Below are 17,065 nucleotides of genomic sequence, written 5' to 3' on the forward strand. Positions count from 1 at the left end.
TGTGTGTGTGTGTGTGTGTGTGTGTGACTACTGTGTGTGTGTGTGTGTTGTGTGTGTGACTACTGTGTGTGTGACTGACTACTGTGTGTGTGTGTGTGTGTGTGTGTGTGTGTGTGTGTGTGTGTGTGTGTGTGTGTGTGTGTGTGTGTGTGTGTGTGTGTGGTAACTGCAGAGTTATTAGATCATGATGTATGTTACTGGTTAACCAGGCCGTGTTAACTAATTACAGAATGTGACCTGTGGAGTTGATTTATGGTGGCTATAATAGCTAGCATTAGCATAGCTGTGAGCTCTATCTAACCAAAACATCAAGTCTACTTTATACTCCGTAGTAGGACGGTGTGTGCTTGTCATAAAAGAACAGATCTACATGATCTCCACTCTTCCCAACAACGCGTCCGTGGCACTTGGTTGCGCTTGAAGATCTATTCTGTTCATTTTGACAAGAGACACCCAATATCAAGCATGAGTTTTTTGCGACAAATCACGAGTCACGAGTGAGTGACATGATATTTGTAAAGATCCTGTTATAACTGTAGGCTACTTAATTACGCAGGACGCATATAATCTATAGTTATTGGTGTTAATCGTGTTAATCTAGCTTCATTGTTAACCTCTATTAGCTGACAGGCTAACATTCGTGAAAACATGATTGAGGCATTAGCCATAAAAGAAGTGCGGTTTGTCTGTCGTTATTACCTCGTCTGTCACAAGTCCTCGGATCTCGGGTGGTGTGAGTGCAGCCATATCCTCTCCTCCTCCTCCCCACCCCGAAGATCAATGTGATCAAATAATGATCAAGTAGAAGAGATGATCGATCGACGAATGATGTTCGATTTAGTTTATTTCAGATGAATGGTTGCCTAAAGACAACCGAACTAACCTAGTATCTTGTTTTTAGGAAAGTACACTTCTTCAGTTGAGTTCCGTCGTCACTTCAGCCCATCCTCCTACTCCAACCTCCTCCTCCTGTCCTCTTCCTCCTCCGCCTCCTCCCCATGCCCTCTGCCACTCCTCTTCCTCTCACGACAGGTCCACTTGTGTCATTTACAGTCAGTGGTGACAGAATAACTGCAGCAAGGGACATTGGACAATTATTGGCTGCAAGCAAACTATACAGTATTTTTTTATTATTATTATATTTATTTATTTATTTATTTATTTTGCCTGTCAGCAATAGATTTAGTTTTTTAATTGACCAAATAATCGTGAATCGCTTTTTTTTATACATAGGCTACTAATGCAAAAAAAAAAAAAAAAAAAAAAAATATATATATATATATATATATATATATATATATATATATATATATATAGCCTATATACATATATATATGTGTATATATATATATATATATATATATATATATATATATATATATATATACATATACACACACACACACACACACACACACACACACACACACACACACACACACACACACACACACACACCAGTAAGACGCCCTAAGGATGAGAAGCACTGAAGCGACCTTGCCCCTGTGTGCACATGGGCGCGTGTGCACACACAGCTATTTTTGCTGAATGTTCGGCCCAGAAATAGGGATTAGTAGGATTGTCAACCAGTCTTACCTGTATTACAAATAAGGGACACCCACCAAGATAAAAGACGCCAGACGTCTAAAGACATTGTTGCGACGGTGTGCACATCTTGTCCACTTATCCGCGTATCTGCAGGTCACGCCTGACACTGTGGTTCCCCTGACACATCACTGTGACATCACAGGTGATATCACAGGTGACATCACCTATGTAAAAGTCCATATATGGGTATTCCCCATAATCCCTTTTATGCCCATAATTGAAGATCCCTGATGTCATCGATATACATCACTGGCCAGCTGACCAAGACATGGCCCATATCTGTGTGGCTTGTTCAGATAGGGATCTCCATGTATGGGCATAAAAGGGATTGTATGTTGTGATGTCATGGAAACCACTCTAACAGAATCCCTTTTATGCCCATATATGGAGATCCCTGATGTCATCAATATTAAGCTCATATCTAACAGGACTTCATATGGGAATGCCCATATATGGAGGAAGACAGCCCATATCTGTGTGGCTGGTTCAGACAGGGATCTCCATGTATGGGCATAAAAGGGATGTACCATATACAGTACATGGATCTCCATATTTGGGTACCAGGGGTCTCCATATATGGGTAACTGGTCCGATATACATCACTGGCCAGATGGCCAAGAATTGCCCTCGCCCTTTAGGGCGAGGTCGCATGTCGCCCTGAGGCGTCTTACTCGTTTCACTGTATATTATGTACCATTTTAATAACCACTTGAACCTCATATTCTGGGGGCGAACATTCTGCAAAAATAGCCGATCTACAAGCTCACAACGCGTGCCGATCTACAAGCTCACAATGAATGCGCTGGCACACGTTGTGAGCTTATAGATTTTACTATTTTACTTTATTTTTGGCTAAGACATTTAGGTGTATGAGTAACAAAGTTGTCCAAGAGACTACTCAGATCAGGTTTACTAAGTCTAGAAGGTTTAACAACCTTTATTAGGCCTATAGTAACTAACCCTAACCCTATGTATGTTTATGAGCTGTGAGAACTTGTAAAATATGTGTCATTGATTGATTCCCAAAACTATAAGGAACAAAGTATGTCCCTTATCAGTTCAATAAGGGACATGTCTTTTAGTTTCCGAATAAGGAATGATTTGGTATTTGAAGGGATGGTTGGGTTGGTAGGTCTACTCTAGACCTACCCAACCCGTCCCTTGAAATGCAGAATGCATCCCAGATCTGGGATGTGTGTCTTTTACACTTGTTCTCAGGGTTCTTGGTTATACTGGTTCTTATCCATGCACAGGAAACTGATTTTACACCTGCTGACCCGGCTGGATATGTTTCTCTACACAAGAAGCTTTTTGGCCTCCTGCGTTTGTATTCACTGCTATGTTTTTGTTATTATATTAAACCATGCACCTGGACATTGTATATCTGATTGTTTCTTTTTCTCTCTATTCTTTTCCTTCTCTCTCTTCCTTGAACTGGCAAATTTCCTGAATTGGTGACATCGAGGCCCCTTTTCCACCAGGGTTGAACTGGTTCAGTTATTTTTTCACTGCTAATATTGAACCAGTTCAGAGTGTTTCCACTGAAAATTAATTGGTTCAGAACCCTAAAAGTTGGCTCGGAACTGGAACCAAAAAATGGCCACCGGTTCCGTGAAAGCACCAAGGTTCCAAGAATCTAGAACAGAACCAGTTCTAGAACCAAAGTTCTTTTGGTGGAAAAATGTCCTCACTCCTCACTGTCACTTTACATGTCACTGTCATGAATTTACTGGCCTAACACCATCACAAACAAAGAACTCTGGCAAACCACACAAGAACCACCCTTTGTCAAGTCCCGCCCATTGTCCTGCCCCTCTCCACACCCATTGGTTGCTGTGTCTTGGAGGGACATATAGTGGGACATTCCATCCACTGCCATGTTAATTCAGTTGCTTCATATTGTTATTCTGTGTGCTCAATTCTAATTTCAAACTTTGTTTCAGTCAATTGGAGCTGCTCAGTGGCAGCATAGTGAATCAGCATGCTTTTAAATGTTTTTATTTCTCAAAAAATTATGTTTTAGCTAATTCAACATAAAAAAGGCGGAACCAGGGCGGGACAAGGCAGATAGAGCCTGCTGGTTGGTCAGTCAGGGACCAACCAGGAGCCTAACAAAGGTGAAACCCAAATTTAACACAGGAAATGGGGCTGGATCGGGCACACCTTGAGAAAACCATCGTCCAACACAATCAGGCAGGCCCCCCAGGTGAAAACGACACCAGGAAGACCCAGAAACAGCTGGAAAAGGTCTGTTGAGGCGGAACTCAAGGAAAAAGGAACATCTTGGAAGGAAGCAGAGAAGATTGCCCAACACCAAACCAGCTAGAGGAAGTTCATGAATGACCTATGCTCCCCTAAGAGCAAAAGGGTTTAAGTCAAGTAAGTCAGTCATGCTGACAGGCTGCAGGCTACACATGAAACTGTGATTTTACACATGCTATTTAAACATAAACATGAAATTGTTTTTTTTTTTTTACACCTGTTATTTAACCAAACACACACAACTGTGATTTTTACACTTGCTGCTGTTTATATATCTGATGAATATGTTTCACTAACTCAAACTTCATATGGAGCATATTGTCCTATATTGACGACACATTCTTCATTATGCTACAATCAGTATTTAAAAGTGACAGTTCTCAATATTTAAACATACTGTACTAGCCAACAGTAACGGACAATTCCATGATGTTGTTGGATTCTTGCAAGGTGTTACCTATTCAGGTGCATTATTTTCTGTTCCATCCAAGTGTGTCTACAGTATAGTAATCTCTGAAGAACAGACAAAGTTCAAATGAAAAGGACCTTTTCTTTGACGATTGACAGTATAGTCAATATTTCAAAACATTTGACTAAAACACATTGATGTCCTTACAAAAGTTTATTGGTTTTAAAACCCAGTTTAAAAATCAGTGAGCAGTTACATTTAGAAAAGCATATTTGCTGAAATGCAACAAAATGACCAAACAAGTGAAATGTGGAGTACACTGACCACAGCAACAACAACACAGCAGTTATGACACATCCTTTACAGTACTGTACCTGGTCCTAAAGTACAGGACGGCTAATGTCTTCATTTTGGGTACAAACAGTGCTTATTTCAAAATGGCCTTTTAAAAAGGAAAAGGAAAACCTTTTCACAAATACATATTAACCACCGGGGTCCCACAGGGCTCTATGCCTGCTCCTTTTTTCTCTCTACACCAAATCTCTTCGCTGAAAATAACCAATACAAGCTCACAATGCGGCTACAACGACAATGCAAGCATTGTGAGCTTAAAGGAGTAGTTCACCCCCAAAATGACTTTTTTTCTATTGATTAGTCACACCATGGAGAGTAGAGTTCAATAATATTTTTTGGTTTTTGTCGCATTCCTAAGACAAAAATTTGATTTGAGTAAATTTACCCCCATTGATTCCGGATGGTGACCCGTTTCGAAACGGGTCACCATCCGGAATCAATGGGGGTAAATTTATTGCTATCACATTTTTGTCTTAGGAATGTGACAAAAACCAAAAAATATTATTGAACTCTAGTCTCCATGGTGTGACTAATCAATAGAAAAAAAGTCATTTTGGGGGTGAACTACTCCTTTAAGTTGTAGGTGTGGCTATTTTCACCCTGACCCTAGAATAGGGATGCTATGGTAGAGTTCATGTGGTTAAAATATCAAAATTAAAAGAGCTGATTTATAAACTATATTATGAAATGAGTATATTTCTAAAACAGTTTAACATCAAATAATAGAACACACGGTTACCTATACAATTACCAAAAGACACAATTGGTTTTCAACAAAGTCATTCCAAATTCTGTACAAAACATGTGCACTCAAACACGTGCACTCAAAGTAAAACATCCAGTGCTCATCCTTTTTTAATCTACAGTATAATCACTTTTCCTTCTCTTAAGACCTTTTTTAAAATAAACATTTTAGGGGGTGGGTTTAATTATTCAGTAAAGTTTTTTCTCCATTGTAAACTCTTCAGTGTTAATTGCATGTGGTTCCATTTGTACACTCTCTGAATCACATTCTGCCATTATACTCAGCTATATTTTCTCACTTAGTATAAACTATTTTAACATAGTAAATTAGATGATTTGACAAGAGCACATGGCTGACAACAAGTTTATACAGTATGTTAATATGATCAGGGCACTCAAAGAAATCACATTTCCAACAACAGGAACAAACAAAATACAGCAAAACTTGTACAACGATTAGGCTATATGACTGCACATGCGTACGTACGCACGCGCGCGCACACACACACACACACACACACACAATAAATGACTTCGAATATCACTATCAGAATATCTAATAACATACAGTGTCTTAGATCTTTGAAATGGTTTCGTCAACTGGAGCTACAAAATGATTAACAAGAGTAAACAAAGTCATTTTTATTATTGTCCTGATACATTGATTTCAGCATTGTCCAGTACTAGAAATAAGTTGCCATTTTCACTCATTTTCCTTTGGGTTCTTCTTTTCATAGGAAAGAATATGTATGGCAATACACACATAGCTAACTAGCTACATAGCACTTGAATGTTTCTTAGTTAGAACATTTAAATCAGCACTTCATTCATTTCCAACTTTATCTTTATATAATTGGTCTTCAGTAATGTTAATTATAACATGGCGTCATTTCTATCTACTCACTCCGCATCTCATTGGTGGGCTGTGGACAGTTCAGAAACCTGTCTACAGTACTAATGATACTAATGATCAATGGGGTTTCCAAGCCAATAGAAACTACAGTCGTCGTCTTCCTGGAAAGTCACTGTGGCATACTGAATTAGAAGCCATTCTCCGAATGAAGCCGTTCTTGCTTTAATAAAATAAAAATAAAATCTTGTTTGAAATGACCAAACCAGCCTGTGACGGATGATGTCACTTCTAGGCAGGACTGTTCTTCTGAAACGAGTAGACAGAAATGGTGCCATCTTGTAATGAGCATTAGCGAGGACCAATTTTGTGAAGGTTTAAAATGGTTGAGGTGGTCCTTTGAATGAAACACTGTGCTGTTCTAGATCATGTTCACCAGTTTTTCTTTGGTATGAACATAAGGCTCCAATAGTTCCCAAACAACTACTGTACATTACAACCTTTTTAGTCATGTCATAGTCAGTGAGCTTCATGCTTCATATACTGTACACACAGTAAATACATTACACAAGCTGCATGCAGTTGATTCTCCATACTTTGTCGTTACGCATTTTTTATTATCCAAAAAAACATGCCTTCATCATCCAAACCAAAAGTAGTGCATTGTTTCAAAGAAGAGATAATATATAAACTGCATTAGTAATTGTCATAGCATTTTGATAAATATTACGGATATCACCAAACGTATTGCCCTTTTTTTATATATTTAAATGCACTTAAATAGTTATCACAAAATGATCATTGCAACTATACCACATGCTACTAGCCATTTTTGCAAGTCAGGATTGCAGTCACAGTGCTTTTAATAAATCATGATTATTTTATATTTTCATTATATCATTTCTTTAATACACTATACTAATTATTTATAGATATGAACTAATAATGATTACTCCTTAAAACCTGTTCAATATTTGTCTAGCCTTATTTTCCAACTTTCAAACTCCCAAGTTCATAAGAATACTGAAGAGATGTCATGTTTGACACAAATCACTGACCCTGTCTGTAGTGAAGATCAATTAACTAGATCCCTCCATATAAATTATGTCCCTTAAATTTTCATTCAAATCAATAGTATTTCTCTTAATCATATGCGTATAAATTTAAAAGACTTGAAAAGCAATAAAGGCACTGAATATCTTCTTTTTTTGCATCAAGCTAAACCAATGTGAGGCATCAGCAGGAGATTTGTTTAAATGCATAAGTTAAAGGTACAATCTTGGACTTATTTTAATGAATAAAACATTATTTGAACCAATCTGTATGGTAGAGTATGTTAATACAAGCTAGTACATGTGCATTGGTTGGAGGAGACATTTAGGCCTTGTTGTTGGGTAGGACACAGCGCACTGTTTTGGAAGATGCACTGCCTATTAACAATCAACTGTGGCAGTTGGAAGGACTTATTTACCATTCTCTCGATCAATAAACGGTACAAAATGTAATTCCAGTATTACGTATCTTTCAATTACTGCTAAAGCAAACTTGGCGGACATGTAACGGACATTGAAAGTTTGAGGCGGACTGGTTTGTACTGGTTGTAAAAACAGATATGTGGAAATGATATGAATAAAGTTAAGTTATAAACAGTCTGATTAATATCCACATTGAGCAGTGGTTTGGATTATGAACATTATACGGCAAAACGTATTCTGCCTGTTTTAATACGGTATTTTAAGTCTGAGCACTGTTTCATACAATTACTATATTCAAGTCATTAGACTTCTATAGTATTTAATACTGTATTTAAGTTAGTAATGTAACTCATCAAAAACCCATCAGTCATACTCTATATTGTTGTTACCATGACACCTAATACTCCCTGAAATATTAACGTATCAACACTTATTCAGGCCAAGCTGAAAAGAAGAAGCTTCATCATACTCTGAAGCCACTAGTTATCATTATATATTATGATAAAAGTAGTGCAATTATTTTTTAACATGTCTTCCATTTTGCAGCTTATTCTTCAATTAGACTCAAAACTATATTAAAAATGTAAAAGAGATCAAAACCAGCACAAATGCCCAAATCATTGTATATATACAGGTTATAATCCTGAACAGCAGCCCTGTAATTCCAAATGCAAGTTTACATAGGCTAATGTATGGCTCTGGAAAACATTTCAGTTACTGCTATTAAATAAATACTTAAAAATAAATGAATCATGCAAACGGACAAAAACATTAATCCACTAAGCTCTTTTAAAGTATATCTGCCTCTTTAACTAAACAGTGTTTTGTTCTCTGAGGAGAGAGAGATGACCAGCATTTAACTCAGAGTGTTTCAGCACTTAAAGGGCAATTTGACTACTTGCTATTATTATTATTGCGCGACACCGGCACGCAACCTATAATCAGGCAAAAGTGTTGCTTCAATGCTTCAATATAAATTAACCAATAAACACCAATAACAACATATAAACAGTGTAAAATGTACAAAACAAAAGCAAACCATGTTCAACCCATCAGTCCAACAGTCGGATGGTCTTTGCTTTCCAGCCAATCAAATCCGCTTGAATTTGCCGTCTCGTTACAGATCTGCTGAAACAGCGGATCGTTCATCAGTTCCTCGGGCGTGGTGTCACCATACTGTCCTTGTTGTTGACCGGGGTCAAACAGAAGGTTCGTGTCCAAAGTGTTCAGGTCATTGATGTTACCAGAGAGGTCAGAGGTCATCCTGACTTCACCTGGGAACCCTGCCCCGCCGGCATTGAGTTCTGACACTTCCTCCACAAGCTGGTTGCCGGGATGAAGGCTGTTGGATAGAAGCTCTTTTACACTAGTGCTGAAATGTAGCTGTTGGTTTTGGTGTTGGTGTTGTTGAAGCAACATAGGCTGGCCTTGCTGCTGTTGCAGCAGTGGTGAAGGCTGGCCTTGGTGTTGGTTTTGGTGGCCTTGCATTTGCTGCTGGTTTTGTTGCTGTTGCATTTGCTGCTGGTTTTGTTGCTGTTGCATTTGCTGTTGGTTTTGTTGCTGTTGCATTTGCTGTTGGTTTTGTTGCTGTTGCAATTGCTGTTGGTTTTGTTGGTGTTGCAATTGATGTTGGTTTTGTTGCTGTTGCAATTGCTGTTGGTTTTGTTGCTGTTGCATTTGCTGTTGGTTTTGGTGCTGTTGCAGCTGTGGCAGTACAGTCTGTAGGCCTTGCTGCTCTGCAGCTCGGCTTTGACCTTCAGTGAGAAACCTTTCACCCGTTGCATTTTTCATGAGGTAATTTGTCTTGTGAAAGTTGTATGCGTTGGCAGAGTGTTTGGCAGTGCAGGGCATACTGGGGTCAGACTCCAGGATCTGAGTGAGGTTCATACATGCAGTGTAGCTTGAGTGGACATTATTGACGCCCAGACCCCTTACAGAGTCATCACAGTCACCGTCCATCTTGCTCAGTAGTACGTCAGTGATTTTCTGGTTGCTGAGTTGCTGGCCCTGCATGTTGGGCGGTACCTCGGTTTGCATCATGACGTTAACTGGCACGGAGTGGCTCCTCTGCGCCGCGCTGGTCATGCCGGCGTTGGGTTGACTGTTGGCGAAGATGTTCAGCACCTCTGGGGTCACGGGGGAATTTAAGGGAGACACCACTGACCGGGGGACACTGGGACAGGCAGGGTTTCCCGTGCTCCCGCTCAGGTTCCGCTGGCGCACAGCAGGGCTCACACTGCGGCACCGGAACGCCACCGCCGGAGACGAGCCACTGGTGGCTTTGTTATCTAAGGGCGTGGGCACAGCGAAGCCCTCCTGCTTGCTCATGCTAGCCTGCTGCTGCACGGGGGAGACAGGGGTCAGACGGCCAAAATGGCCGTCGTTGTGCCTGGCCTGAGAATGGCAGGACTGGCTGGGGATGGCGAAGGCGTGGGGCTTTTGGAAGTGGTCGTCGACGAGGTCTTGGTAACTAGGTAGGTTGTTGATTCCGCTGCCGTTGTTGTAGCTGCTGTTCATCCAGTCCAGCTTGGCCTTGTCCGGGTGGGTCGCCGTGGGCCGCTGCATGGGCTTGACGGGGCTACTGGACACCATGTTGTTGTCATGGTAAGCTGTGATGCTGGAGTTGATGGGCGTGAACGCAAAGGGGTTCCTGCACTCCACCGGGCTCTGGGGCACCGTGCTGCTGCAGTTGGAGTGGGGGGTGCCGACGGGGGTGTGACGACTGCTCCCCAGGGCACTGTCCACCGGGGTGGTGGAGGCCATGCGGGAGTACGGGCTCTCTCTGGTCAAGCCCTGGGCTCCGCCCATCATTTCAGAGGTGGGTGTAGGGGTGGGGGTGGGGGTGGGGGTCTGCATCGGGGCACTGCTGCTGCTCGCCGAGTGGTAGAACGACGTCATCGTTTGACCGGACGACATGGCGGCGCCCTGCATGGCAGCCGGCTGACCTTGCAGCACGCCGCAGTTCCCGAATTCCTGCATGTTGTTGAGCTTCATCTGCTCCTCCATCTGCACCAGCTCCTCCACGATGCTGTCCTGGGTCATGTCATCGTCGTTGAAGGGAAAGTAGTCCAGCTCTGTGTGCGCGGCCAGCTGACCGGAGGCTGCAGCCTGACCCAGTAAATGCAGCGGCTGCGTGACTCCACCTTGCTCCACATGCTGGATAAACATGTGGCCACGTTGACCTCCTTCCAGCTCCCTTTCAGTGGACATGGCGCTCATGAGCTCCCCCTGCGGGTCAGTGCTGTGATGCTGGTGCTGAGGTGTTTCCATAACACTGGCGGTGTTTGTCCTCTGTGTGGAGCTCTGTGTTTTGGCAACAGTCTGGAAACCACTGGCTCTGATTGGAGAGTTTGCGAGACCTTGAGTGGCCACGGTCAAGTTCAATTTCATAGGAAACCTGCCGATGGCTGGAGCACTTTCTGGTCTAAGTAAAGCTACTGGTCTGTGGGGATTCCTCGGAGAGGCACTAACCCTGTGTCTAAGCTCATCGCAGCCCCCTAATGGTTGTTGGGAGATAAAAACTCTCTTAACTGGAGAGAGGTGAGACACTGGACTGAGGCCTGAGCGCTTCCTAGGGCCTTTGGTGGACAGGAAACCCTCCTTAACTGATGATGGTGTCGCTGTGCCATTAATCCCTGAGACAGGTCTGGTATTCTGAGCAGGGATTGGCGAGTTCAAGGGGCTTTCATTACTGGTGTTTTTATTGCTGCTACCTGTAACTACCACAGTGTTAAGAGTAGAGGAGGGCCGTGACATTTCCTCCAGTACCAGGGAGCCCCTCCTTTGAAGTGTGGGGACACTGGCGGCCCTCTGTACGGCTCCTCCACTCCTAGGAGCCAAGGCTCCTTCTCTACTAACACTATTGACCTGGCTATTCTCATGTATGGCTTCCATCTCCACGTCAACGGGAGTAGTGATAGTCGCCCACTCTGGCCTGGCTACGGGTGCCAAAACGGGTGCTGCAGACCCACTCCTAAGCTGAGAACGAGGCCTGAACTCCTCTGTGACTCTAGACGTGTTAAGGCCGGCAGAGGCAGGCCTCACGCTGCTGCTAGTGATGGAGGTAGCGGTGGAGCTGGTGTTGGGCGCCAGGGTCACGGTCGTCATTTTGACCACGTTGACGGAGGTCACGTGACAAGTAGGTATCACCGTCTTAATGGGGCTGTTGGCTATGAGCATGGCTGGAGGCGACCGCAGCGTGATGGCACTTGTGGCAGAGGGTTTGGGTAAGATCTGGGCGTATCGCTGGCGAGCCGTGCGGTCTCCCGTCGGACTGTACAGGATGTTCTGGGGCATCTTGGGGCTCAGTCTCACAGGCTGAACGGTCGGGGTTAACACCTGGAAGTTGACAGGCCCCGTTCCCACTGGACTGGGAGACATCAGCTGCCTGTTCCTCTGGACCTGCAGTGGGAAGATACCGCCAGAGATTTACATCAAGCAGAGGATTATGAAAGCCTGACGTCTCATTAGTCCGACTGCGTGGCTACGCGTGCGGTTAGGGATAGAGATGGGGAGAGTCGGACAAACGCAACGTCGGAGTAACGAGACGTCGGAACAACGCTACGTATTCCAGTAGTTATAATCTTTGTCACAAGCTCTTGTTAATACTTTTCATTGGTTCAATATTTATAAAACCCACAGACAGACATAACTACTTTTAACCTGGCCTCCCTATTTTGAGCATGCTATAGGTGAAACATTTACTAACACAACCTTTATCAGTTTACCCTGAGCATTATTTTATTTTATTTTATTATCTTTTATGTATTTATTTTTCTTGTCTATGGTTACAATTTGCCATTGAACTAAACATGATCACCATTCAGCATGGAAGCCAGAATGCCGGTTCTGGTAAAACAACAGTGGTGAGAATGTATATGAATGTTGCACATGAATCATTCCTGCTGTGGACATGAACAACTAATTACAAAAACAATAAGAAACTATACCCTCATCAATATATGCTTGCCTTTAACTTATTTGAATTTAGTAACATTTATTTTTTGCCATGGCAATACATATACCGGTACCGTATATAGCTAAGCACAGGTTTTGACACTACCACCATAGAGAGTAAATGTTGAAAGCAACTTAAAGCTACAAGTTCATTTTGAACCAATCTGTATGGTAGCATATGTTAATACAAAATAACAATTGTGGGGGCTTTAATGTATATCCTGTGGTCAGGTAGGACACCTACTGGTTCACTGGTGGTATTGCATGAAGCTCAAATGGAAATAACACTAGCCTTCCCAAACGTGCTTGGCGTTATAGCTTAACTGCAAACATTTCTCAGCTCATTCAGGGGTCACGGGGTCAGGGGTCAGGGGTCCATACATGAAATGTCTGGATTTCAGCTTGAAACCTTAACCACATGAGACACATGAGATTTTCTTGTGGCGAATAACAGCCCATGTACAAGCTCCATGCGTTGTCAGCTTGTACATTGGCTGTTTTAGCTATTTTAGAAATTCTTGCCCAGGAAGTAGGGATGTGCACGATTATTCGGTTATCCGACTAAACAGGGCTGATCCCACTATTCGGTTTGTAAATAAAATTCGATTATTCTATTAAATATATTTTTTATTATTGAGATATGAACTTTATTCAACATTTGAATCTTGCACCCATATTAATGTTATTTCTTTATAATAAAAGGTTGCTTTAACAAGTAAAATAAGCAACTTAAGAATTACCATGGGTTATTTGCGGAGCCTGACTGTCAAACTGTTAAGTGGTCACGATTACCCACAGCGGGTGCACGCTGAACGCTGGCAGCAGCATTCAGCGGCAGCAGCAGCAGCAGCAGCAGCAGACTGTCTGTCTGTCTTTCTGCTGCTTCAACATGAGTAGGCCTACATTGAGTGATTGAGCATCATTCATCATTCATTACTTTTAAAACTTGCTATGATGCAAAGTTTGTCTGAGTGCTTTGATGGAGAAATCAAATCCAATAAAGGCGACTGGATGTGAATCACTCGTTACCTCGGCTCGAGTAGGCTATTGCCTGCTCCATGATCCATCAGTGTGATCCGCTCATCTGAAGAATAATCCATTTTGAGGTGAGAACATGGAGAAAGTAGTCTCAATCATAAGTTGGCTGCGAATGCCATAAATAATGGTTTAACGTAACATTGATGAGAGATGAGCAGGTCGCTTCACGAGTCCAGTCAGTCCAGCTGCTTGTGGTGCGCTGCTGGGGTGTTAATTGGTATTTGACCTAGTTTTACGTCTCTCACTGGTGATGTAATTAATTATTTTGGAGCAGATTCCAATAGTTTAAACATTATTAAAAGGCTTTCATATACTCTTGATATCTTTTTCAAATGAATGAGGTTTAGCCTAATAGATCGAAATGTGCTAAATTTTGGCTATTTTCTGTGTGTTAATGTCAATAAATAAATTCATCAATTAATTTTCGGATATTCGAATATTCGGTTTCAAAATTGTCGTGTACACGTCAGTGAAATTAGTCGCTAGGAACATCCCTACTAGGAAGACATGCCCAAATCAGGGGACGGGGAACCAGGCTGAAAGCAGTTAACCCACTAAAACCGGGTAAGCATCCGTGTCATTTTAGATTTTTGCATTGGCTATTAAAAAAAGCAGATATACAAGCTTGCAGTGTGGCTATTCTTGAACATTTCTTAAACTCTTGAAAGTGTGAGAGCCCCTCATTCAGAAGGAATCGTGGGTTCCTTAGGTCAGTGGTTCTCAAATCTCAACCTGTGGGTCGGGACCCCCAAATTATTTTGCGGGGTCCCCAGATGATTAGCTTAATGTGCAACACTGTTCTCACTCAACAGTAATCAAACCAAAATAAAGTTTAAGTGTATAGAGGGTATCTGTACATTTCTAAAGTGACACATTTAAAGACTTTTTAATACCACTAAAAGGACAAATTAAACATTGAGAAAATAGAACTGTGTTATACAAAATGTATCGCCTCAACTCTTAGTGCTTGTCAGGGTGGGGGGGTCCCCAGTTAAAATATGATTCTTTTGGGGGTCGCGGCCTGAAAAGGTTGAGAACCACTGACTTATAGGTTGACAACTTTGGCTGTATGGCGTTGCGTATTACCGTGACGGGGCTGGGAACAGCGGCCACCACGATGCCGATGGTGGGCTGCGGTGACAGGAGGCGGGGGCTGTCGCGCGCAGCGGCGCCGGTCGCAGTCGGCGTCCCCTCGTCCGCCTTCTTGGCCTGATTGTCGCCTCCGGGCAGCGGCAGCGGCGACTGCAGCTTCTGCTCCTGCTGCTTCCGGTGGATCTTGCGCTGCAGCTGCTGCTTAGCGTCGATGGAGGGGGAGGGCAGCGTGGACGCCTGTGGCTGGAAGGAGTGGCTCTCCGCCGTGGTGGGCACGAACGCCGAGGTCATCTGTGGCGACTCTGCCCCTGCAGACAGGAAGCAGGGTGATTCACTTTAACACATTAAGACCGGGTACACACCATTACGTAACATTTTATGCTTCAACTATTGAAAAATAGCAGATATACAAGCTCACAGCGAGGCACTGAGTGCCGCGCTGCGAGCTTGTAGATCTGCTATTTTTGAAAAATCTTGAACATTTGTGCAAGTCTTTGAATATTTCGACCCGATTCTAAGTGTCTCCTAAATCCTTCTAAGGTTATTATTATTTTTTTTAAACTGTTTATATGTCAGTTGTGCTCAAACGTTTTCATGTCAAGGAACCCCAAAATTATATGTTTTTGGCTATGGACCGACCCCCATCTCAAAATATTTAGTTCCAGGGACCCCCAGAAGCCAACTTTGAGTTAGAAATGTGTGCTTAAAAAATACATATTTTCAAAGATTTGCACATATTTTCATGACTTTTCATGACTACAAGCTTGCGGCACCGAGTGCCGCGCTATTCTGTATGATTAGGCTTTAAAATAGGATCAGTAAGTGGCGCCCGCTGGCCTACTGGTCCAGGCGCATACCACATAGGCATTGCCACATAGGCATTGATGCCTGACGGTGTCGCCGGTTCGATTCCCAATCCGGACGACCTTTGCTGCATGTCACTCCTCATCTCTCCCCCATTTCCTGTCAGTCTACTGTCCTATCAATAAAGGCATAAAAGCCCCAAAACAAATCTTTAAAAAAAATTGGATCAGTAAGAAGCTGCTGCCACTAGGTGCTGCTATTTCCCTATTTCACCATTTCCCTAACACAAAGAGGCACAGAGACTCAGCGTTGCCGTCTTTCCCCTACCTGTGTTTGTAGCGGTCATGATGGTGAGAGCTGCCATGGACTTGTTGCTGATGTAGTGGCTGTTGAGTAGAAACCGAGCCAGATCTTCCACGGCATCGAACTGGCGACTCAGCACCTTCTGGGCCCACTCACACACCAGCCCACAGGCTGCGCTCTGCACCTCCTCCTTCATGCTGCCGGGGAGCTGGCCTGACGACTCCACACTGTCACACTGCTGCTGCGGGACGTCACACACACACACACACACACACACACACACACACACACACACACACATGAATGAGGGTTACATGTATGCAGGGGTGTCGCACCAAATTCTGGGCCCTGGGTACAGGGATTCACTGCGTTATATTGTGCTTGCCTTTAACTATTGAAAAATAGCAGATACACAAGCTCACAACGCGGCACCGAGTGCCGCGCTGCGAGCTTGTAGATCTGCTATTTTTGAAAAATCGTGAAAATGTGTCTTTGAAGTCTTTGAAGGTTTTTTTTTTTAAACCTATGTTTCTATGTAAGTGGTGCTCAAACTTTTTCATGTTAAGGGCCAGGGACACCCCAGAAGCAAAATTTGAGTGACAAACGTTTGCTTAAAAAATACATATATTCAAAGATTTGCACACATTTTCAAAACTTTTCAAAAATAGCATGTATGACAAGATGAGGAAGGTGAGGCAAGTGTGTTTGTAAAGGAACCAGCGTTCATTTCATCGACTAAAACTATGACAAAAATAATTCGACTAACTTTCACCGACGAAAACTAAACATATATTTACAATTTTGTCTAAAAACTAGATTAAAATGTTAGGGAGGGAGGGTTAGTGGAGAAGAGATACCGTAGAAATAAAAGACAAGTAATATTACGTTTGGTTGCGCTCTGAAAACAACAGATCTACAAGCTCACAAGCGAACTTCTGACAGACAGACAGACAGACAGACAGACAGACAGACAGACAGACAGACAGACGGACGGACGGACAGACAGACGGACAGAAAGACTGACTGACTTACTCCATCCATAGCTTTATGTAGATCCAGGTTGGGTAGTGAGGGCATGTGAACAAACGGTCTCTTTCTCAGTCCACTGTAGCAATATGTAGGTTAGACGTTAAGGTAAAAACAAACCAATCAGTTTAATAAGGCCCTGAA

The 17,065-nt window shown here is 42.8% G+C and overlaps 2 protein-coding genes across 3 annotated transcripts in view; both read right to left on the reverse strand.

Moving 5' to 3' along the window:
- The window catches only part of nedd4a (NEDD4 E3 ubiquitin protein ligase a), a 56,170-nt gene extending 55,179 nt beyond the window's left edge, over nt 1-991 (reverse strand). Inside the window, exon 1 of the mRNA XM_080730517.1 lies at nt 700-991. Within this exon, the coding sequence (XP_080586643.1) occupies nt 700-747 (48 nt within the window). The 5' untranslated portion in view covers nt 748-991. The remainder of the gene's footprint in view (nt 1-699) is intronic.
- A 7,742-nt stretch (nt 992-8,733) lies between these two features.
- The window catches only part of LOC308288442 (DNA-binding protein RFX7-like), a 33,920-nt gene continuing 25,588 nt past the window's right edge, over nt 8,734-17,065 (reverse strand). The window contains exons 6-9 of one of the 2 annotated variants that reach the window (XM_080729877.1): nt 16,928-17,000; nt 15,920-16,136; nt 14,783-15,096; nt 8,734-12,103 (exon numbers count right to left, since the gene is read on the reverse strand). In XM_080729877.1, coding sequence (XP_080586003.1) covers nt 8,747-12,103; nt 14,783-15,096; nt 15,920-16,136; nt 16,928-17,000 — 3,961 coding nt within the window. In that variant the 3' untranslated portion in view covers nt 8,734-8,746. Of the gene's footprint in view, nt 12,104-14,782; nt 15,097-15,919; nt 16,137-16,927; nt 17,001-17,065 lie in introns of those variants that run through there. The other variant, XM_080729876.1, reaches the window with a different exon arrangement.

The sequence above is a fragment of the Nannobrachium achirus genome, assembly GCF_963921795.1.
Source record: "Nannobrachium achirus genome assembly, chromosome: 7".
Taxonomy (NCBI): Eukaryota; Metazoa; Chordata; class Actinopteri; order Myctophiformes; family Myctophidae; genus Nannobrachium; species Nannobrachium achirus.